We start from the raw sequence: 23,190 nt of genomic DNA, 5'->3' as shown, positions 1-23,190 counted from the left end.
CCAATCTGTAAAGAGGACTTCATCTTGGGCCCCATGCTGTTCAGCTTTTCAGCATGTGGAAAGGGAGTGATTTTACTTTCTGGCTGATAGTTTGATAGTTTAACCGCAATCCTAAACTTTAGGTTGGGCATTTTCCTCCGTGCCTGCTCGTTGCTAAGGGTAAGATTCTGTCACGGGTATTTTTCATAAAAGTCAGGGACAGGTTGCTGGCAATAAACAAAAATTCATGTAAGCCCGTGACCTCTCCTTAACTTTCACTAAAAATATCTGAGTGGGGGGACGGACGGGGACTTACAGTGGGAGGGCTGCAGGGATGAGGGGGGCCATTGGGGGTTGCTTCTCCCCACTGAGGGCTGGTGGCCACTGCTGCTCCAGTGGCCCTGGGGGCCGGCTGGACAGCTGCTTGGGTGGCCAGCCCTGGGGCTGGCTGCAGTAGCTGCCCCAGTGGTAGGGGCTGACCCAATCCCAACCCCACACCCTGCTGCTTCAGCCCTGGCACTGCTGCTCTGGCAACTCCGGGGCTGACAGCTGCTCCAGCCCTGCTACTGTGGAAGTCCTGGAGGTCCCAGAAAGTCATGGAATCCATGACCGAATCGTACTCTTACTCATCATGCAGCAGAAAACATACTGAGGGTCATGGTGTAAATAAAATATTAGTTCTACAATGTGATGTGAAATGTCTGAAACATGCTGCTGCTGGCAAGTGTGGTGTCATGGGGAGTGGGGGTTATCCCAAGGAACATAGTGTCAGGAAGCAGCCTCTCTAAGGAGGCATTCTCTCTAAATATCTTTTCTCTTTGGGTCCTGTAGAATGTCAAGATGCTGGCTTGCCACAAAGAGGCAGAAACCGAGCAATTAATGCACCAGGCTATCCTCGGAGAGGAGCAGCCCAACCTGGAGGAAACCCCAGGGTTAACGATAGCCCTCTTCCCCCTGGGCAGAGGGAAGGAAGATACCGTGGTGCAGGACGGTATCCCAATCAGGGAAGGAGAAACCAGGGTGGACAGGCCAACGATGGACCCAGAGGACAGTGGAATGAGCAGGAAAATGAGGCCAGAAGAAGAAGAAATGAGAACCAAGATGGTGCCAGGGGCAGAAGAATCCACCCTTGTGAAAATCCTCGTTTCTATCAGAATCCTGTTCCAGGTGGTGCCCAGTGCCAGGAGCCCAATGAACAGCCTCAGCAAGTCAGGAGGATTGGCTACAAATTTCTGGAAAGTCTCCTTCAGAAAGACCCCTCTGAAGTGGTCATCACACTTGCCTCCAGTTCAGGGCTCAAGGAGCTTCTGTCTCAAACATCCATGAAACCCAGCTTCCTCCAGCTCATCTGCCAGGTTCTTAGGAGGGCATGCAGCTCCAGAATGGACCGCCAAAGTGTCCAGCAGCTCCTGGGTATGGTAAAGGAATCAAACTTCCTCAAGATCTGCCTGCCACAGTATGTTGCAGACATGATGACTGAGGCCATTCCTGCTGTACGACATCAGTTCCCTGAGCATATAAGCAACATCATCTCCCTCCTTCAGGACCTGGTGAGCATTTTCCCAGCCAGTTCTGTGCAGAAAATCTCCATGTTGATGTCTGTCCTGCCAGCATCTATAAATGCCTTGAGAGCATCTGGTGTGGACATTACAGAACAGATTGAGAAGAACCTGGAAAAAGTCCAGACCCTTATTCAGCATCTGCAGGAGAAGAGGCGTGAGGGCACCCTGAGAGCTGACAACTACACCCTAGTGCAACCTCAGGCTGATGGTCAGGAAGAAACCTACCGCACAATGACCATCTACCCCACATACAATGAGGTGCATCGGGATAAAAAGCCCTTTCTTCGTCCCAATATTGTCTCTGGGAGGTATGATAGCACCAGCGTTTACCTGGACACGCATTTCCGGCTCCTGAGAGAGGACTTTGTCAGGCCATTAAGGGAAGGCATCTTGGAGCTTTTGCAGAGCTTTGAGGACAAAGGTTTGAGGAAAAGGAAGTTTGATGACATCAGAATCTACTTTGACACCCGGATCATCACCCCCCTCTGCTCCTCATCTGGCATAGTCTACAAGGTCCAGTTTGACACAAAGCCCCTAAAGTTTGTGCGATGGCAGAATTCCAAGCGTTTGCTGTATGGGTCTCTGGTTTGCATGTCTAAAGACAACTTTGAAACATTCCTTTTCGCCACTGTGTCGAACCGTGACAATGCAGACCTGTCCCAGGGTATCGTGCAGCTGTGCTTTAATGAGCACAGCCAGGCGCTGCTGGCAGAGGTCCAGCCCTCTGACTCCTTTCTCATGGTGGAGACAACTGCTTACTTTGAAGCCTACCGACATGTGCTGGAAGGGCTGCAGGAGATCCAGGAAGAAGATGTCCCATTTCAGAAATACATCGTGGAGTGTGATGTATTGGTGAAGGAGCCAGCATACCTGGCAATGGGCAGCACCTACAACCTTGCACCCCTGACAGAGGAGCCTTCTGCAGTTGGAAAGGAGGGTTTCCTGGATGGCTTGAGAAGACAGAGGGTGAATGTTCTAGACCCCAACCAGTGGCCTTCAATGGAAGCCTTGAAGTTAGATGTGTCCCAGATGCAAGCCCTGCAGTTAGCACTCACCAAGGAGCTGGCCATTATCCAGGGACCTCCTGGGACTGGTGAGATATGCTGTTACTTAGAACTGCACTGTTGGGCACCAGTTAATAAATTCCGCTAAACATCCCTTGAACCAGCCCAGTTGGAAAAGCACTAAAAGTAGAGGAAAATTCTAAAGAATAACAACTTCTTTTGACCACCCCAACTTCACGCACAGGCTGGACTCGGATGCTGTTCCTGGGCTTTGTATACGGAGAATGAGAAAGTCCTAACAGGTCCATGCAATGAATAGAGATCCTTTTCATAGGAGGACAGGTGCTTGGCCTGTTTAGAAAGGAGAAGCTGACCCTGAATCTCTGCCTTCTGGACCATGCTGTGTGCGGGGAGGCACAGAGCCGAGTGTCTTTCGGCTCTGCATAAGCCATGCAGCCCCTGTCAGAGGCATTGGTGAACAGGCATTGGTCTCAATGGGTTTTGTGTGCTTGGAGTTCAATTGCTGGTGCCCGTGTAACTCCACTGCAGTCTAGGTTGTGTGTGAGAGTGACCTTATCCTCTTTTTTTTTTTCATTTACTAAAACATCAAATATCAAGATTTGTCCCAAAGCTAAATATGACCATGTAGGTGGGTTTCTGGTGTGGATACAATGACACTGTGAGATCTGGGTCTGTGTCTTTGGGGCAGAAGGCTTTTAGCTCCCACTGATACCATGGTGTCTGCATGTGTGGAGTTGGTGTAGTCCTGCTCTGCGTCTGTCACACCCATCCACAGAATTGCAAAATGTTACAAGCGGTCAGCTCCTAATCCTCTGACCTTGCATTGCAATGATGACTACAGACCCTTCCATTGTAGCTGGTGTAGGGAAATGGCACTTGGAACTATAGATCTCTCCATTATGGCAGGCGTGGAGGAGAGCAGAATCTTGTCTAAGTTCTTATATGGTACCTGTTAGTGTCTGAACCTTGCATTATTTTATTATTTCTCTTTGACACCCAGAGATACCATCTCAGATCAGGGCAGCATTGTGCTAGGCACTTTATATATACACAAAGGCAGTAGATGCCTCAAATATCTTACAGTCTATATAGATAAGACCAACAAAGCCTAGGCAGGGAAGCGACTTGCTAAAGGTTACATGACCGGTCAGAAGGGGAGCTGGAAATAGAGCCCAGGTCACCGGTCTCCCAGTCCAGTGCCCTATATACTGGACCATACTGCCATTTTACTGCTGGTTAACTGAGGCCTAGAGAGATTAATTGACCTGCTTATGGTGACACAGGCAGTACCTTGCCAGAGCTGGGAATGGAACACTCAGGTTTCCGACCTATACCCTGATCTGATGAAACCTCTGATTCCAAGACCGCACATCTAGCCTGGATTTCTGATCTCTGATTCTGGGCTTCTCTTGCAGGGAAGACCTATGTGGGTTTGAAGATTGTTCAGGCTTTCCTGACCAACGAGCAGGTGTGGCAAAGCACTCTCCAGAAGTTTCCCATCCTTGTTGTCTGTTACACCAACCATGCATTGGATCAGTTCCTGGAAGGTAAGAGGGTCTGCATGGCGTGGGGTGGGGGTTTAAGTTCAAACAGCTATGCTTTGTGCTGGAACTGCCCTCCTTTGAATCTGATGTTCTCATTCATGGGTTTGCTATTCACTCCGGTCCCCACTGCTGTGCAGTGAGAAGGTCACGCTCCAAATTGGATTGGAGTGACTGGAATTCCCCCCCTACAGGAGGGGCTCCGTGATGTGAGTGGAGGCATGTGGCCATGATGTGATTCTCCCTGCTTTCCCCACCCCTCAGAGAGAACAGAGAGTGGCTTTTTCATGCTAATGTTTTTCATGCTCAGGAATCTACACATCTCAGAAGAGTGGGATTGTGCGAGTTGGAGGGAGAAGCAGCAGCGAGATCCTGAAGCAGTTTACCCTGCGAGAGCTGCGGAAGAAGTGTGAATTTCGCCGCAGCCTGCCCACGCACCTCCGCAGGGCATACATGAATGTATGTGTGGGGTTCTGGAAAATCTTGTGGGGGTAAAAAGGCTGCCTACACATCAGGGAACAGATGCAGCAGCTAATCCACCTGTACAGTTGTTACCTATCCAGGCCCACTTCTCCCCATCTCCTTCTTTAATCCCTCTCATGCTGAAGCCCATCTGCTGGGTCTCCCATTCTCATTCGCTCTTTAGTCCTGGCTTGTCCCTATGCTGTTCTTGCTGTTTCTTCTCGGAGCCTGGATTTCCAGAGTATAATAACTCCTGAAAGCCTCACTCATCTTTCCTTTTGCACAGATAATCACCCAGATGAAACAGTCAGAGCAGGAGCTGCGTGAAGGAGCACGGCACTTAGAGTGCACAGCATATGGAGTGCTGCATGAACGCCACTTGGAAAGATACATCACCACGCAACACTGGGACAGCCTGATGAATGGTCTGGTAAGAGGAATCCTGTCATTCCAGGCCAGTAGCCCAAATGCCTGACTGTATCTCTTCTGCACATAATCCTTAGGTACAGAGATTCAGTGCTAGCTTCTAGGAAAGTCCCAGCCATTCCCAGCAGGCCTCACTGCTTGCAGTGAAGTGCTAGTTTCACTGACTGAGGAGTTCAAGGCAAGAAGGCCACAGTGAATAGTCTGGAAGCTTATCAATAAGGCTACAATTTGGTCACAGATCGGGTGATTTTAGGTGACCTCTGTGACTTCAGCCCCAGGTGGCAGGGCTCGGGCTTCTGTGGTTTGTTTGTTGCCTGTGACTTTAACTAAAAATCTTAACCTTACTTATGCCCTGTGTATTCCATGGCTGCAGAATTGTCTGCTGAAAAATTGTATTCTTTACCCTTACCTTGAGGCGGCAGAGAGGCCTTCCCAATTTGAATTGAACATAATTAATGCAGGCAGCCCAGAACAATAGCTCTGAGAGATCTGAACAGTCCCATTCATCTCAGTAGAATGCTAACTGTGAAACTGAATGATGGCAATTTAACAGTCAGAATTAACTTTCTCTGCTGAGCATGTAAGTGCAAGAGCTGAATGTGGTCTGCTTCTCTCCAACAGATGCAGTGAAGGAAACAGGGTAGGGGCAGTGGAATAGCTGGTTAATATCAAGAATCAATGGGGAAGTGAACTAGAAGTTTCTCTGAGCATGCTCACAAGGGTTAGGGAAAGAAGAGATTTGTCCCTTTCCCTGTTGCCAAAACCTCAATGCCTCTCCTGCCTTCCTAGGTACCAAAATCCTCAGCAGTTCCCCTAGCTGCTGCCAAATCCTTCAACTGCCCTCATGATGCTACAATGTGTTTTCTCTTTGTCAGTGCAGAAGTCTTGGGCAAACAGACTGGTTTGGGGCAAAGTGAATTCCAAGTGACCCTTTCAGCTTAAATCCCATTTGTCTGAAAATGCTTTGCTTGTGCCTGTGACTAGAGCACTGCATTCTCTAAGGCCCTGGACCTGCAAGCAGCCTGGTGTGGGCAGACCCCATGCAGAGCCCCAGTTACAGAGCACCTTGCAGGATTAGAATTTAAAGGGAAAAACCTTTCTCTTTGGTTTTCCTCTATGCAGCTGGCAGCACTCTGTATGGAGTCAGTGTCAGATTTTCCCCATGGAGTCTGTTTCCTCTGTGGGTCTCATATAGCCAGAGGGAAGAGAGGAGTTATTTAAGTAGAGTATGACTGCTAACCCATAAAAATTGGCAGTGATCTTAGGGTAAAGAGGTGGGGGAGATATAGGGCTGATGTAGGACCAGAAACTGCTTTCAGCTCACTCTTTGAAACTGCCTAGATTTCAAGCTGATATTCCCTTTATTATCAATATAAAAACACCAATAATGAAGGGAAATTGTCCTATATTAAATTCAGTAAAAATCCTGATTTCTGAAGGTACCTGAAGCTGCCACGGACTTCCCCTCTGCTGCACTGAGGGAGCAAGCAAGAGTCTTGCTGACAGATTTGGGTCTGGCCCTAGTTAAGCTGTGTGTGTGTGTGTGTGTGTGTATATATAGAATAAGAGTGTATGATAGTTTGGCTTCAAACTGCTGCTCTGAGCTGAACAGGCCTTGCTGATTTATTTCTCATTGCACTAGGATGATGAGTGGTTTTGCTACAAGGGTTCAAGGAACTCTATGATTCTGGAGTGGTTGGGCCTTGGTGTTACTGCCTTCACCCAGAATGGTGCAGAGAACCTAGTGGCTGATAATGCAGGTAAGAGGCTCACACCTCCTTCAGGTGTGTGAAGACGAGTATATCCATGTGTGACGTTGCACTCCATATGATTTTATGAAAAATGAGTGTGAATAAAATGTAACTGGAATATGCTTCATGCAAAAGGTCTCTTGTAAGGTATCATTACAAACCTTATAATCTACTGAGCGTGATCATCCTATTTGTATAAATGTTTCATTCTTCTATCTGAAACTAGAAAGATGAAATATAATTGAGGTCCTATTGTAATTATGCGAAGTGTGGGCCATTAATGGTGGTTTGGAATTTTGATGGCTCCCATCAACTAGGACAATTGGTTGTAAATAGCTCTGTTTGCTTGCAAGCCTTCCTGTGAGTCAGACCAGGAAGAATGAAGGTTTGGGGGTCTCACAGGACATGTGACCATGTCACCTGGTACTGGAATCCATCTTTAATCTGGTGCTTTTCCATTTAGAAGGAGGGGTGGGGACCCAGAGACAAAAGATTCCCACCTTGTGCCAAAGCTATATAAGGGGGTGGAACAGAACAAAGGGGGCTGCAGTCATGAAAATTCCCCAGGCTACCACCTGAGCTGAAACAAGGACTGTACCAGGGGAAAGGATTGGGCTCAGACTAGAAAGGAGTCTAGTCTGTGATAGAAGCTTATTGGAACATTTGAGGGTGAGATTTACCTGTATTCAGTTTCTTAATGCATTAGGCTTAGACTTGCGTGTTTTTGTTTTATTTTGCTTGGTAACTTTATTCTGTCTGTTATTACTTGGGAACCACTTAAATCCTACTTTTTATACTTAATAAAATCACTTTTGTTTATTATTGAACCCAAAGTAAGTAATTAGTACCTGGGGGAGCAAACAGCTGTGTGTGTGTCTCTCTCTCTCTCTGTGTGTGTGTGTGTGTGTTTTAGAGGGCGGACAATTTGAGTTTATCCGGTATAAGCTTTATATAGAGTAAAACGGATTTATTTGGGGTTTGGATCCCACTGGGAGCTGGGTGTCGGGGTGCTAGAGACCGGAACACTTCTTAAACTGTTTTCAGTTAAGTCTGCAGCTTTGGGGCACGTGGTTCAGACCCTGGGTCTGACTTGAAGCAGACTGGCATGTCTGGCTCAATAAGACAGGGTTCTGGAGTTCCAAGCTGGCAGGGAAAATGGGCTCAGAGGTAGTCTCGGCACACCAGGTGATCGTCCTAAGGGGGGTCTCTGTGACCCAACCCGTCACACCATGCATGAGGCCTGTGGTAGAGGTGCGAATGTGTAAGCCCGGAGGTGCGTGGTGAGGGGGAGCTGTGGTCGAGCAGATATTGAAAAGTGCATGATATTGAAGAGGAAGGGAGGGGAGATGATAGTGTTTGAAAAGTACCATGGCTAATTAAAATCCCAGCATGCCCCTCTCCACTGTTGCATTCTCCTCCTACTGCAGTGTCCCTCTCTCCTCCCTTTAGCTGCATTGCCGTCACTGCCTCCACGTATGGCTGATTTACTGTCTTCTAGGTGGCCAGCAGGATGGAGAGGAGGAGCAGGAGGGGGAAGAGGAGGGGGAACAACTGCTGGAGATCCCAGAGGAGGCCGACCTGATTCAGGCAGACCGAGTGATTGAGGAAGAGGAGACAGCCAGGCCTCAGCAGAGGAGGGAGGATGAGAATGGTGCCGTCATGGAGCTGGCAAATATGCTGCTGGCCATGAAGCTGGAAAAGCAGGGTCAAGGGGCAGCCCAACCACAGCAGGAAGCCGTGGAGTGGGAGGTAAACACATTCACTGGGACTGGGAGGCTTGTTTTTTCGCACTCTTGCTTTTGCTTTGTCTGGATAGGGAGGGAGTGATGGGGGAATGCTGGTGCTGAGAACTCTAAGTGTAACTGCTTGATGGGAGTTCTTCCTGCAGATGCAACCAGCTCAGAGGAGAAAAATGAAGCAGAAGATGAGGGCTGAGCTCCGTAAACTGAATGCAATGACTGAGGCAGAGGCCAGGGCTATCGAGGACTTGTGGCAGCTGGACCTCAGCTCCCGCTGGAGGCTGTACAGGTAACAATGCTCTTGGATGTGTTGGGCAGGCGATGCCCAGAGATTGCCCCCAGTTTGCTTGCTCCCCTATTTATGTAAAGTACTCATCTGGCCTCCACTATTTTCAGATGGGGAAGTAAGGCACTAATACTAAATGGCTTGCCCAAGATCGCAGTCTGGAATCTAGGTCTGAGTCCTAGGTTAGCATCTTAAGCACTGGACCATCCTTCCTCTCATTTGGTGATCATGCCCTTCTCCAGGCGCTGGCTACAGATGTACCAGGGGGAGATTCGACGAAAGATCCTGCAGCATGAGCAGCAGTACCAGGTGGCAGCAGAGAGGTTGGCGGAACTGAGGCTGCAGGAGGATCTCTGCATTCTCAAGGAGGCCCTGGTTGTAGGGATGACGACTACAGGTGAGTGGCATTTGGGGAACAAACCAGCACTGCATCCTAGGTCAGTGGAGGGACACAGCTCCCAGTGGACTCCATCTCCAGAATCGGTAGGTGGGGGGTTGGGTATGTGTGTGTGGAGTCACGAACCGGGGCAGCTAACGGGAGAGTTTTGGAGGTTGAAGCAGTGAACTCTGTGCTTGGGGATAGTGGGCCTTGGTGACTGGTGCACTGAGCTCATCTGTTAGTTTTTTCTCTGTGTTGTGTAGATGGGCCATGGGCCCCTGAATTAGCAGCTCCGACAGATGTTTGTTGGTGTCTTGGTAAGGGCCATGTAGCTTTGACCTTTGATCGGTCGTCATCTCCTCCCTCTCTCCCTCCCCCTCCACCTAGTGACTAGTTGCTTCTTGCTGGTAGGTGGTGGAGCTGAGCAGGATAAAAGTCAGTTGCTTGATAAATGTGTGAGCTACAAACAGGCAGCTAACAGGAGAGCTTCAGAGTGTGTTTGGCCAGGGAGTGTGAGGGACTGTACGTAAAAGGAAAGCCCAACTCTTGATTACGTGATGACCTTCAATGGAACAGCTGTGACCTGCACCAGATATGCCATGTTTTCTTTCCTGCCTGAAGTCAGAAGGGACTTTGTGTATGACCTGGAAGTTGGTGGCTATGTTGGAAGAATGGTCTCTTGGATTGGAAGGGCAAGTGCAGACGTTACACGGCATCAGAGAGACTGAGAAGTTCAATTGCTGATGCAGATTTAGTGAAGAAAGGAGCTGGCCACCAAGGAATCTGAGGAGGCTTGGCAATTCATAACCACGGAATGCAGACGATGAGGCAGACAAAGACAGGCAGGCTTTGACCATCGGAATGATGACCAGGATGAATTCCACAAAGCTAGAGGTTTCCAAATTATACCAGAACTCTGTGTGGAAACTGCTGAAAATATCTCTGAAGCTCCACCTGGTCAAATTCAACAGAGAGGTGTATGGGACATACCCATGGATAGCTGCTCAGCCCAACTTGCAAGAAAAATCTAGCATGCTGACAAAGGTGTTCAACTGTCCAAGGAAGACAGACAAGCCTTGCTGGGGATTCCATCCTAAGAAGAATGGATAGAACGTTCTGCAAGGGACAGATGATGACAGGATGGTGTGCTGTTTTCCTGGAGCCGAGACGCTAGACATCACTTTCGATTAGATAGGCTTTTAAAGTCGATGGGGATGAATCCTCTGGCGATGGTGCACGTCAGTACTAATGACACTGCATTGTAGGATATCTCATAGATTATGAATGACTTCAGGGAACTCAGACGGGTGCTGAGGGAGAAAAATGTCCAAGTGATCCTGGTGATCCTTCCTGTTCCATGAGTGAAGGAAGACCGAAGATGCTGGAAGTGAACTGCTAGCTAGGTAAGTGGTGGAATGTAGATAAATTTGGTTTTGTGGAATATTGGTCCACTTTCTTTGGGGAGAGGGGACTGTACAGTTTGGATTTGAATGGCCTCCATCTCAGTAGAAGGGGAGCCAGAGTAGTCAGGCATGTGTTGTTAAACTAAACAAAAGGGGAAGGTGAAAAGAAGGGCCAAATGAGCACTCATTCAGCACAAAATTATGATGAGAACAAAATTAATCAAGAAACCAAAGGATGTGAAGAGAAGAATTTATTTAATTGCTCATACAGCAATGCTGGGTGTCTGAGTAACAAACAAACAAGGAATTAGAATTGCTCATTTATTAGCAAAAATTCAACATGGTTTATATCTGGTGGGATGATTTGTGTGATTGAAATGTTAAAATCAATGGTTATAACTTATTAGGAGGGACTGAGTGCTACTTCCACTCCCCCCTTTTTCCTCAATCTGTCAAATTACATTACCTATTTCAGAGTCACTGACATCTTGGAAAATGATCTTGAATGCATATGCATCAATGTCTTAATGGATAAAGCATAAGACGGGGTACTATCTGGTGTCTGCTGTAGACCACCAAATCACACTAGGGAACAGGATGATCAGCTGTATAAGCCCTTATATATAAGTGCAGGGGAAAAAAACTCCCCTTGATTATGGGGGACTTCAATCTAAGTGAGTGACATATGCTGGAGGTTTCATGCTGCCAGTACTAAAATACCTTTGGAATTACTAAATATTTTATAGATAATTTCCTAACTCAGTGTTGCATCCAATGTGAGGGAATTCTGTATTGGGTCGTCTTTTGACAGATAAAGAGAAAGTGATCACAGAACTAAAAATGAGCGGTAGTTTAGGTACAGTAACTCCTCACTTAAAGTTGTCCCGGTTAACGTTGTTTCATTATGTTACGTTGCTGATCAATTAGGGCAGTGGTCTCCAAACTGGGGTGCACGAGATGATCCCAGGGGGTCCGCGGCACCAGGATTGCTGCCAGACAGCACTCTGCCGTTTTTGTTCTTCGGTAGCAGCTCTGCACATCCACGGCTGGTGTTCCCCTCTGGTGGTGCGCCTGCGGCAGGTCTTCTGGTCTTTACCCTGGGGGAGTGCGAGCCAAAAAGTTTGGAGACCACTGAATTAGGGAACATGTTCGTTTAAAGTATAACGTTGTTTGGCAATTGCCTGCTTTGTCCACTGCTTGCAGGAAGAGCAGCCCATTGCAGCTAGCTGGTGGGGCCTTGGAACCAGGGTGGACCGGCAGCTCCCCTAAGTTCCCTGTGCAGCAGCTGCCCAGCAGGCTACCAGTTGCCAGCAGTTCAGCTGTTCCTCCCCCATCTGCCATGTGCTGCTCATGCCCTCTGCCTTGGAGCTGCTCCTGGGCGCTCCTGCTTGCTGTGCAAGGGAGGGGGGAAGAGGGGGACTAATGTCAGGGTGTCCCCCTCCCTCCTACTCCTGCCCCCCGCTTATCCCTTCTCCATATAGAGCAGGGGGGAGACACATCAGGGCTCAGGATGGAGAGAGCTGGCCGCAGCTGCTGTCTCAACTTCCTGATGTTTTTAAAGGCAATGTACTTAGAATGTGGTGTCCGCTTACTTAAAGGGGCAGTGCGCAACACACACGGTGTGTCTCTGTCTGCCATGCTGTCTCCCCTCCCTCCATTCGTGCTGCCTAACCCTTGAGGGCTCAGCTGAATGCGACTTCATCATTTAGCAATAAGGCATTCCCTGGGAAATATCCCATCTTCTTTCACCCTCTAACTTCACCACCTCAACCAAAGCTTCACAATCATCATTGCTGTGTACAGTATTAAATTGTTTAAAACTTATTGTGTGTGTATGTTTGTGGTTTTTTTTTTTTTTTTTGTCTGGTGAAAAAAATTTACCTGGAACCTAACCCCCCCCCCCCCCCCCGCCATTTACATTAATTCTTATGGGGAAATTGGATTCACTTAACATTGTTTCACTTAGTCGCATTTTTCAGGAACATAACTACAACGTTAAGCGAGGAGTTAATGTACTAATGTCATAGATCCACAGGTCTGGTGCTCTGGAACAGTATCTGGGAGGACCCCTACAGTGTGTTAACCCCGTAACCCCCTTAGCTTCACCGCCTCTTGGGACCAAACCTTGGAGCCTTCAGCACCTCTGCTTCATGCCGTGAGGTCCCCCGCAGTGAGTCCACGTGAACTGGATACTTGGGCAAGACTTACACACCCAAAAAGAGCAATGCAACCCCCAACTTAATCGGGAGTGACTCAGCCAGCGGTGTAAAAACAGACTTTATTAGATTTCTAGAACAAAGCGTAGAAAGTCCTTAGGTTAGCATACAGAACAGAAAAATTATAACCAAGTCCATCTGGGTCTGTCCAGAGCCCCAGGCTCTCTTAGCTTCAGTCCAGAAGAGACTCCTGCTTCCAGCAGCCCCACCTGACCCTCCTTAGTTCTTTGTTCTGTTCCCAGGTGAGGAGGTTTTTACTTGTCTTTCTTCCTTAGCACTTTGTTCTCCAGCTGGTTAAAACTGGCTGGCTTCCTCCATGGTCATTAGCTGTTGGGTACCAAATGTGTGGTCCATTGTCTTCTGGGACACTCCAGGGCAAGGGACCCAGGCCCTAGACAGCCAGGTGCCAGTCACACCTGGATCTCTACAAAGAATAAACAACCTTTTCCCCCTACCTAGTTAACCATGCAGGATATAGGGGAAGCTAAGACACACACACACACACACACTATTCATCCAAAATATTGCGAAAAATTCCCTCTTTGTCACAACAAGTGATTGTAATTTGATCACATTTGTTATATGGAAACAGAATAAAGTCTAAACCAATAATAAAAATGTGGTGCTTTAAAAGAGCCAATTTCACAAAGCTGAAAATATTTGGAGAATTTAAGCAGAAAAATGTGAATGATTGGGAATTGTTTAAGAACACTTTACTGGATGCACAAAAGGCCACAATAAGACAGAATGCCATACTGATTAAAAAAACAATCTGGCTTTTTTAGAGGGGAAATGAAGGCAGCTATAAACCTTTAAATACAACTGGAAGAAAGGAAAAATAGATGATAAACCAGAAGCTAGGAATTGTAAAAAACTGATAAAGGAAGCAAAAGGACACATTGAGACATCTATGGCCACCGGAGTAAGGACAAGGAAGAGATTAAGTACATTATGAATAAAATGTATTGGGCCATTACCAAATGGAAATGATAGAATTATCAATGTAAAAAAGGCAGGAGTATTTGTAGCCTTAGTGATGGATTGGTGATTGGATAATCTTAGACCAGTGGTTCTCAAAGCTGGTCTGCCGCTTGTTCAGGGAAAGCTGCTGGCGCGCCGGACCGGTTTTCCTTATCCATACTTCCACACCCCATTATTTTAGGGGTGCTCCACTCTTCATGGGCTATCCCCTTAGCTCCTCTTATTTCATTAACGTCTATGTGTGACGAATGGGACTGTTCTTAATGTTTCCTCTGAATAGTGTGGGGGTGCCTCAGTTTCCCCTACGCAGTTCTTAAGTATCTAGGTGGTGAGGTAAGGGTGTATGATCACTGCAGAGCCCTAGAGGGCAGGTGCGTGCAGGGGTCTGGACACAGAGAATGGCCGACACCCTGTTTCCTGGCAACTGATGGCCTGGGCCCTTCCCCCTGCAAGGTGAGAGCTAAAGGGTTGGAGAACAAAGGAATCCGGTGACCTCCTGGCCCGGGAAAGGAACAAAACCCGGAGGAGGAGGGGCTGGAGGGAGTTTCAGTTTGAGGCTGGCTGGGGACATGGAGTGAAGGGCAGACGTGGTTGTCTGGCTCACTGCCCCCCAAAATGGACCCAGCTGAGGGGTCCTGTTCTTTGCACCTGCAAGCTCTGTTTTAGACCATGTTCCTGTCGTCTAATAAACCTCTGTTTTACTGGCTGGCTGAGAGTCACGTCTGACTGTGAAGTTGGGGTGCAGGACCCTCTGGCTTCCCCAGGAGCCCCGGCTGAGCGGACTCGCTGTGGGAAGCGCACGGAGGGGCAGAGGATGCTGAATGCTCTGAGGTCAGACCCAGGAAGGTGGAAGTTGTGTGAGCTGTGTGTCCTGAAGACAGGCTCCTCACAGAAAGGAGACTTCCCCAGAGTCCTGACTGGCTTCATGGGGAGTAGTTCCAGAGCATCGCACAGGGACTCTGTGACACTATGTCAATGAGTTACCATAGCAACTTGAGGTTTTTACAGAATTCCTCAAAATGTTACTATCAGGCATTAACTGGCACTTTCAGCACATTTTGCTGTCTGTTGCTACATAGTTTCTGGAACATCTGCACTTAACACATCTATTATTGTAATCTTATACTTACTGATACATGGTTATCTTTCAGTCAGCTAGTCATGCCAACCTGTTTCAGGTCTAAAGCCTTGTGTGGCTCAGCTGAACATCTTATAGGCCTGAGGCCTGTAGGTCCTGTGTTACAGCATTAATTAATACTTAGATTTCACCTCTATATCCTAAATATACTTTATTCTTGGCTACACGCTGAATAAATATTCTGTATTTAGGGGAAAAAACAGATGTGATGATGATGAAATACTTTGCATTCCAACAGTAAGTCCAGGAGGATGGTAAATAGCAGCTACTAAAGTTAGACACTTTTAAATCAGCAGGTCTGGATAACTTGCATTCATGAATTTTAAAAGAGATGGCTGAGGAGCTCACTGGACCATTAAGGTTGTTTTTCAATAAATCTTGGAACACTGAGGATGTTCCGGTAGACTACAAAGAAGCTAATGTTGTGCCAATATTTTAAGAGTACATAGGACGATCTGGGTAATAGGGGCTTGGGCTGATATGGGACGTGATTAATCAAGAATTAAAGGCAAGTAATTAATGCCAATCAGTGGAGGTTTGTGGAAGATAGATCCTGTCAAACTAACTTGATATGTGTTTTGAGATTACATGTGTGGTTGATAAAAGTAATAGCGTTTGTGCAATATACTTAGAATTCTGTAAGGCATGTGACTTGGTTCCACACAACGTTTGATTAGAAAACTAGACTAATACAAAATTAGCATGGCATGCAATAAATAGATTAAAAACTGTCTGAAATGTCTCAAAAGGTAACTGTAAATGGGGAATAATCCATGAATGGATGTGTTTCTAATGGGGTCCCTTAGGGATCCGTTCTTGGCTCTACAATATTTAACATTTTTATCAGTGATCTCGGGGGGGATGACATAAAATCATCACCGATCAAGTTGGCAGATGACCCAGAAATTGGGGGAGTGGTGAATAATGAAGAGTACAGGTCACTCATATAAAGTGATCTGGATCATGTGGTAAACTGGGTGCAAGGAAACAGTGTTTTAATACAGGCAAATGTAAGGACATATGTATCTGAACAAAGAACACAGGCTACACTTGCAAGATTGGAATGGGACTATCTGGGAAGCAGTTTCTCTGAAAAAGACTTAAAGGTCATGATGGGTCATCAGCTGAACATGAGCTTGCAAGTGCAATTGTGGCCAAAAGGGCTAATGCGTTCCTTGGATGTATAAACAAGAAAATATCAAATAGGAGTTAGTAGTTTAATATTAATTCTGCGTTTGGCACAGGTACAACTGCTGCTGGAATACTGTGTCCAGTTCTAGTGTCCACAATTCAAGAAGGATTCATAGATTCCCAGGCCAGAAGGGACCACTGTGATCTTGTAGTCTGACCTCTTGTATAGCACAGGCCTGAGAACTTCCCCAAAATAACTGCTAGAGCAGAGCTTTTAGGAAACATCCAATCTTGATCTAAAAATTGCAAGTGATGGAGAATCCACTATGATGCTTTGTAAATTGTTCCAGTGGTTAATGACCATTTTCACCCAAGCTGCCTTCCAACTAGTTCCTCCCTGTTTGTCAGGACCAAATCCAGAACAGCCTCTCTTAGTTGCTTTCCCCACTTTATGTAATAAAAAATTGTATCCAATGCATTCTAAGAACTTGCTGGATAATCTGTGCCCTACTCTATTATTTTCCCAACAGCTGTCTGGGAAGTTGAAGTCTCCCATCATCACCAAGTCCTCTGTTTTGGATGATTTTGTTAGTTGTTTAAAAAACAAACAAAACCCTCATACCTTTCTTCTTCCTGGTTAGGTGGTCTATAGTAGACACCCACCCTGACATCACCCTTGTTTTTTTTTTACCCCTTTTATCATTTCCCTGAGGCTTTCAGCAGGTATACCTCCCACTTCTATCTCATCCTCCGTGCAAGTGTATATCTTTGATATATTGAGCCACACAACCTCCCTTATTTTCCTTCCTGAACAAGCTGTTCTCTTCGAAACCAATATTCCAGTTATATGAATTCCACAAACCTTTTCTCCTCCATGAGCTGAATGGGTAGTTCCTGCAGACGGTTAGGAACATGGTAGAAGCAAAGGTCGTAGGACCACACTTGTTGCCCATCTGTAATGCTTCCCAGGGATGCCTAGGGTTGTGGGGCACCTAGCTACCACCTGCCCTTCACATGATGAAATCTTGTCTGTGCCTGCCAGGCATCAGCTTCCTTAACCCCACCATCCATAGTCAACATAAGCGCTCTCCTTTTAGCCTACACAAGCTCCACCATACCTTTTCAGGTTAGTGATAAATACAATCCAACATCATACACACATTCTGGAGCCTAAATTTAACTAACATGCCTACTTATCGAAGAAGGTGCTGCTTACCTGGAGTCCTTCTCACAGTATTTTTCAACCAGGATGGCTGAGACCATCCTTTCCTAAAACCAAGCCTGCCAGCTGCTTTTCTTCCTAGATGAAGGGTGCCTGAGCGTCTCTCTGCACCCCTGGATACATTAGACCAGTCCTTCGTTCTTCATCTGTAAACCGGTGTGGGTGTGTATGTGTATGTATGTACACTCCCTCACACCCCCCCGTTCACCTCTTCCTGTTAATTTCCTCTCTTGAAGTTCCTGCAATCTCTTCATTAGCATTTGACTTATGTCAATAGACCTTCATTGTATGACACCCAGTATACAGAGGTTTATTAGAGCCCTGGGCAAAAGAACATTTGGGCCCCCACTTCCCATTAAAAACACAAATGTATCGAAAACCATTAATACAAAGATGCCACTCAGTGTTTACACACTGCATTAATAAAGCAAATCCTATTCCAGTTCATTATGCCTAAATTAATTGCTCAGTTTTTCCACACAGAAAATGAGTCTGGCTAGATATTATCTGTACCATTACACAAAGGTATTCACTGCTGATCTGGACAACATGGCTGTGGCAAGAATCAGTCATTCACTGTTCAACAAGTGATTCTTTCATCTCCCCCAATTTTCTTAAACCTGACCATTAAACGTTTTTTTCCACCCATTGATCCTGTTACAGTCCAGTTGTTCTACTGTGGAAGCAAAGGTGTCTGAAAGACAACAGTCACAATTCCAGAAAGTAACTTAATTAAAAGAAATAATTCTTACCTGAGGTAAAATTACTCTATTATTAAGAACTTTAAGTTCTTCTTCAAGTGATTGCTTATATCGATTCCAATTAGATGCGCATGCGCTGCATGTACAGTCGTCGGAAAGTTGTTCCTCTAGCAGCAGCCGTCGGGTTGGCTGTGGAGCCCCCTGGAGTGGCGTCTTCATTGTGCTCAATGTATGATCCTGCCGACCTGGAGCCTCCTCAGTTTCTTCTTACTGCCAATGATAGTCGTTGCAACTGTGGTGTCTTGCTGAGCAAGTTCTACTGCATTTCCATAGCCTCTTTGTTTTTGTCTCTGTTCTTTATAAGTTTTAGTTAGTTAGTATTTGTTCTTAGCAGTTGGGCTGGGGGGTTTACCCTCTATCCTGACTGCTTTTTTCTCTGGAGGGCTTTCGTGCCCAAGTCCGTCACGGACCCCTCTCACGAGCAACTCCTTATCCAGGAGGTGCAGGCGCTCCTTGCCATGGGAGAGGTTGAGGAGGTTCCTCAGGAGCTTAGGGGTAAGGGATTCTACTCCCAATACTTCCTAATCCCCAAGGCCAACGCGGGTCTCAGACCCATTCTAGACCTGCAAGGACTCAACAAACTCATGGTAAAGTTGAAGTGCCGCATGGTCTCCCTGGGCACCATTATCCCCTCCCTGGATCCAGGAGACTGGTATGTCGCCCTCGACATGAAGGACGCGTACTAACACATAGGTTTCAGAGTAGCAGCCGTGTTAGTCTGTTTTCGCAAAAAGAAAAGGAGTACTTGTGGCACCTTAGAGACTAACCAATTTATTTGAGCATAAGCTTTCGTGAGCTACAGCTCGCTTCATCGGATGCATTCCAATGAAGCGAGCTGTAGCTCATGAAAGCTTATGCTCAAATAAATTTTTTAGCCTCTGAGGTGCTACAAGTACTCCTTTTTCTTTTTGCATACTTACACATAGCGATTCGTCCAGTACACAGCGCTTCCTACGCTTCATGGTCAACAACAAGCATTACCAATTCACTGCTCTACCATTCGGCCTCTCAACAGCCCCCAAGTGTTCACCAAGTGCATGTCGGTCGTGGCTGCTTTCCTCTGTCGCCAGCAGGTGCAAGTATACCCCTACCTTGACGACTGGCTGCTCAGGGGCCACACCAAGGCACAGGTGCAGTTCCAAATCTGTTTGGTCAGGTGCACGTTCGAGTGGCTGGGTCTCCTCCTCTCCTTGGGGAAGTCGACCTTGGAATCGACCCAGAGAATACAGTTCATTGGGGCAGTGTTAGACTTTGTTCAGGCACGAGCCCTTCTGCTGGAGTCCCAATTCTGAGCAATCACGGACATAATTCAAAGCCCCCAGCAATTCCCAACCACGACAGCAAGGGGGTGCCCGAGTCTGATCGACCACATGGCTGCTTGCACTTACGTGACCCGGCCCGCCAGGCTGTGGCTCAGATCGTTGCGGCCTGGCTCGCCTTGCCCTATTGCCCGGGGCGCGACAGCTTGAATTCAGTGGTCACGGTGCCAGGACAGGTCCTCACGTCCCTCCACTGGTGGCTCGACCCCCAAGCGGTGTGCGGAGGAGTCCCCTTCCACAATCCCCAACCTTCCTTGTCCCTGGTTACAGATGCGTTGGCTCTGGGATGGGGGGGGGGGGGGGGGCGGCGCATCTGCAGGACCTCCAGACACAGGGCCTATGGTCACAGGATGAGCTCTCCCTACATATCAACATCAAGGAGCTGAGGGTGGTGCGCCTTGCTTGCCAGGCCTTCCAGGCCTGACTGCAAAGCCATTGTATAGCGGTTCTAATGGACAACGCCACCACCATGTTCTACATCAACAAGCAAGGGGGAGCCCATTCCTATGCTGGGAGGCCCTCCAGCTGCAGGAGTTCTGCATAGCCCACTCCATTCACCTGGAAGCATCCTTTCTACCAGGAGTTCAGAACATGCCGGCGGACCACCTCAGCAGTTCCTTCTGCATGCACGAGTGGTCCATCCAGCCAGATGTCCTACACCTCATTTTCCAAATGTGGGAGTTTCCCCAGGTTGACCTGGTTGCCACCCAGCACAACAGGAAGTGCCCAATGTTCTGCTCCTTCCAGGGTCACAGCCCAGGCTCCCTCACGGATGCTTTCCTTCTACCCTGGAGAGGTTGCCTGCTCTACGCCTTTTCCCCCATTCCCTCTCGTGCATGAGGTCATCCTGCTCAAGGTCCACAAGGAGTGGGCAAAAGTAATTCTGATAGCTCCAGTGTGGCCTCGACAACACTGGTATCCCACACTACTGGAGCTGTCGGAGGCACTGGTCATGTTCCCTCTCTTCCCCGACTTACTCACTCAGGACCACGGTTGCCTCCCATCACCCCGACCTATGGTCCCTCCACCTCACGGCTTGGAAGCTTCATGGCTGAACCCCGTGGAACTTCCGTGCTCGGAGCAAGTAAGGGAAGTCCTCCTCAGTAGCAGGAAGCCCTCTACTAGAGCCACGTATCTGGCAAAGTGGAAGAGATTCTTGTGTTTGTGTGACCAGTGTCGCATACCTCCCCTCCAGGCGTCGATACCTCTCATCTTGGAATACCTCCTACATCTGAAACTGCAAGGCCTGGCGGCATCCTCCATAAGGGTACACCTCACTGCTATCTCGGCCTTCCACCCAGGAGCGTCTGGTTCATCTGTCTTCACCAACCGTATGGTTGGTTGCTTCCTTAAAGGTTTGGACCACCTACATCCCAAGATCCGGCAGCCTGTCCCTGCGTGGGACCTTAACCTGGTCCTTTCCAGGCTCATGGGGCCCCCATTCGAACCACTGGAAACTTCCTCCCTCCTGTACCTGTCTTGGAAGGTAGTGTTCCTGGTCGCCATTATGTCTGCGAGGAGGGTGTCTGAGCTAAAGGCCCTCGCCTCTGATTCACCTTACATGGTTTTCCACAAGGATAAGGTGCAACTCAGGCGACATCCAGCCTTTCTTCCCAAGGTGGTGTTGCACTTCCACATCAGTCAAGACATTTTCCTGCCCATCTTTTACCCTAAGCCTCATGCCAGTAACTGGGAGCAGCGGCTTCACTTCCTCAATGTTTGCCGAGCACTAGCTTTCTACACTGAGCGCACTAAGCCATTCAGAAAGTCAAACCAGCTATTCATAGCAGTGGCAGACCAGAGGAAAGGACTCCTGGTCTCATCTCCAAGAATATCCTGGATCACGTCGTGCATCTGCACATGCTACGAGCTGGCCAATATACGAGCCCCAGCTCTTACTGTGCACTCCATGAGGGCCTGGGCCTCGTCAGCGGTGTTCTTGGCCCAGGTCCCGATCCAAGAAATCTGCAGGGCAGCAACTTGGTCTGCGGTGCATACCTTCACTTCTCACTACGCCATCGTCTGGCACGCCAGAGATGATGCGACTTTCGGAAGAGCGGTGCTGCAATCAGTGTTCTCTTAACTCTGGCCCCACCGTCTAGGTAAGGCTTGGGTGTCACCTAATTGGAACGATATGAGCAATCACTTGAAGAAGGAAAAACGGTTACTCACCTCTTGTAACTGTTGTTTTTCGAGATGTGTTGCTCATATACATTCCAAACCCACCCGCCTTCCCCTCTGTTGGAGTAGCTGGCAATAAGGAACGGAGGAAGTGCTGGGTCGGCAGGGTCTTATATTGAGCTCCATGAAGGCACCGCTCCAGGGGGATCCACAGCTGACCTGACAGGTGCTGCTAGGGGAAAAACTTTCCAACGACTGAGCATGCAGCGCGCGCACACCTAATTGGAATGGATATGAGCAACACAACCATTTTCAACCAATGGTGCAAACTGGTTTAAAACAAAGTTTGCAACTGATCATATAAACTATGAAAAAATTATGAAAGAATCTGATGTGTGCCAAAGTGATTGTCTAGGCCTTCTGCCAACGGCAATTCATGTCCAACCTGAGAAAGTTGACATTTTACCAGTTAAGTTTTAGGACTAACTATTTCAGCTAACCAGAAACTAGCTTATATTTATACGGTAAATCACACTTCTAAGGATAGTCCAGGTTCTGATTAGTTAGAGCACATAACAGGATGTTTGGTTATTACTAAGCTAATGAGAATGTAGTTTTTCCAATAACACTGCAGAGAGAGAACATTCATTACTCTATTATACGAATGCCATATCAGTATAATGGACGGAAAAAAGTAACTAAAACTGAAGGTAAATTTCTCCTACTTCTGTAACAATCTGGGTTTTTCCTTTGTTTTATCCCTCCTGCAGGCTTGGCTTTGGCATTCACATAGCAACAGATGACCATTAGCCCATGATAACAGTTGATTCCACTGACCATCTTTGTTAAGTAAATTTGCATGGGCCACAATTCATTTGTGAAACACCTAGTTGAGTGAGTTGTGTCTGGAAGCTGTGGCCCAGTTTAAACAGTGCCACATCAGTCCATGCTGGGTGAGGGGGGAAATACACACAAGGATCTTAATCGTGCAGTCTGGAGTAAATAGCACTATAGTCTTTCATCCACTGCTAGGATGGGAGAACTGTACTATGGAAGGCCTCATATCAGCTGAGCAGGGGGTAAATTAATGCCATATCACAGTGGACATGCAAGAATCCACACTAAGATCCCAAGGCTGTGAACCATGTGCATGGGGAGGTGGGCTTGACAAAGGTCTTAGGGATTCAGGTGGGGGTAAATGGGGCTATATCATGACATATTAGGATGGGGGTAAATAATGCTGCATTGTGAGATGCAGTGATAGTGGCATCCAAAGGCCTCAACACTGTGGACGGAGGCATAAAAAACCCCCCCAAACAAAGCCTGTCTCACCATATACTTTGCAATCACCAAATGAGACAGGGAAAAAAAACTGGAAGAGAAGAGGAGAGAATAGGTCATGTCTAGGGGAGAGAAGTGATTGAACGTTGAGAGGCAAGGAAGAAACAATGGGGGCTCCCACAGGAGGGAGGGTTTGGAGTTTCCATGTTTCCCCTCTTGACCAGGACAGCAGAGAGTGTCGTCGTCCGTCCCCCCACTTTTGGCTCCCTGTTGCATTTCCCTGGGAGCTGCCACTGTGGGTTGAGGTGGCAGGGATTTCCCTGGCTCTCCTAGCCGCGGGGAGCTCCCTATCCTGGTGGCACCCCCTCTCCACCCATCTATGTTCTTCCGGTCGCTGATGTGCTGCAGGTTGCAGCCCGTGTCCTTGCGGCTCAGCTTGGGCTTCGGGCAGTAGGACTTCAGCCAGG

General features: G+C 47.7%; 1 protein-coding gene across 7 annotated transcripts in view; it reads left to right on the top strand.

The window, feature by feature from the left end:
- Nucleotides 1-23,190, top strand: part of ZNFX1 (zinc finger NFX1-type containing 1) — a 36,864-nt gene that overhangs the window by 2,225 nt on the left and 11,449 nt on the right. For all 7 annotated transcript variants that reach the window (XM_037877273.2, XM_037877274.2, XM_043526709.1 and 4 more), the window contains 8 exons: nt 811-2,634; nt 3,982-4,113; nt 4,418-4,566; nt 4,856-4,999; nt 6,638-6,755; nt 8,245-8,495; nt 8,635-8,774; nt 9,014-9,168. In XM_037877273.2, coding sequence (XP_037733201.1) covers nt 811-2,634; nt 3,982-4,113; nt 4,418-4,566; nt 4,856-4,999; nt 6,638-6,755; nt 8,245-8,495; nt 8,635-8,774; nt 9,014-9,168 — 2,913 coding nt within the window. The remainder of the gene's footprint in view (nt 1-810; nt 2,635-3,981; nt 4,114-4,417; nt 4,567-4,855; nt 5,000-6,637; nt 6,756-8,244; nt 8,496-8,634; nt 8,775-9,013; nt 9,169-23,190) is intronic.

Source organism: Chelonia mydas, chromosome 13 (assembly GCF_015237465.2).
Source record: "Chelonia mydas isolate rCheMyd1 chromosome 13, rCheMyd1.pri.v2, whole genome shotgun sequence".
In the NCBI taxonomy this organism is placed as follows: Eukaryota; Metazoa; Chordata; order Testudines; family Cheloniidae; genus Chelonia; species Chelonia mydas.
The sequence above is the reverse complement of the archived record's forward strand: the minus strand, read 5'-3'. Positions and strand labels throughout refer to the sequence as shown.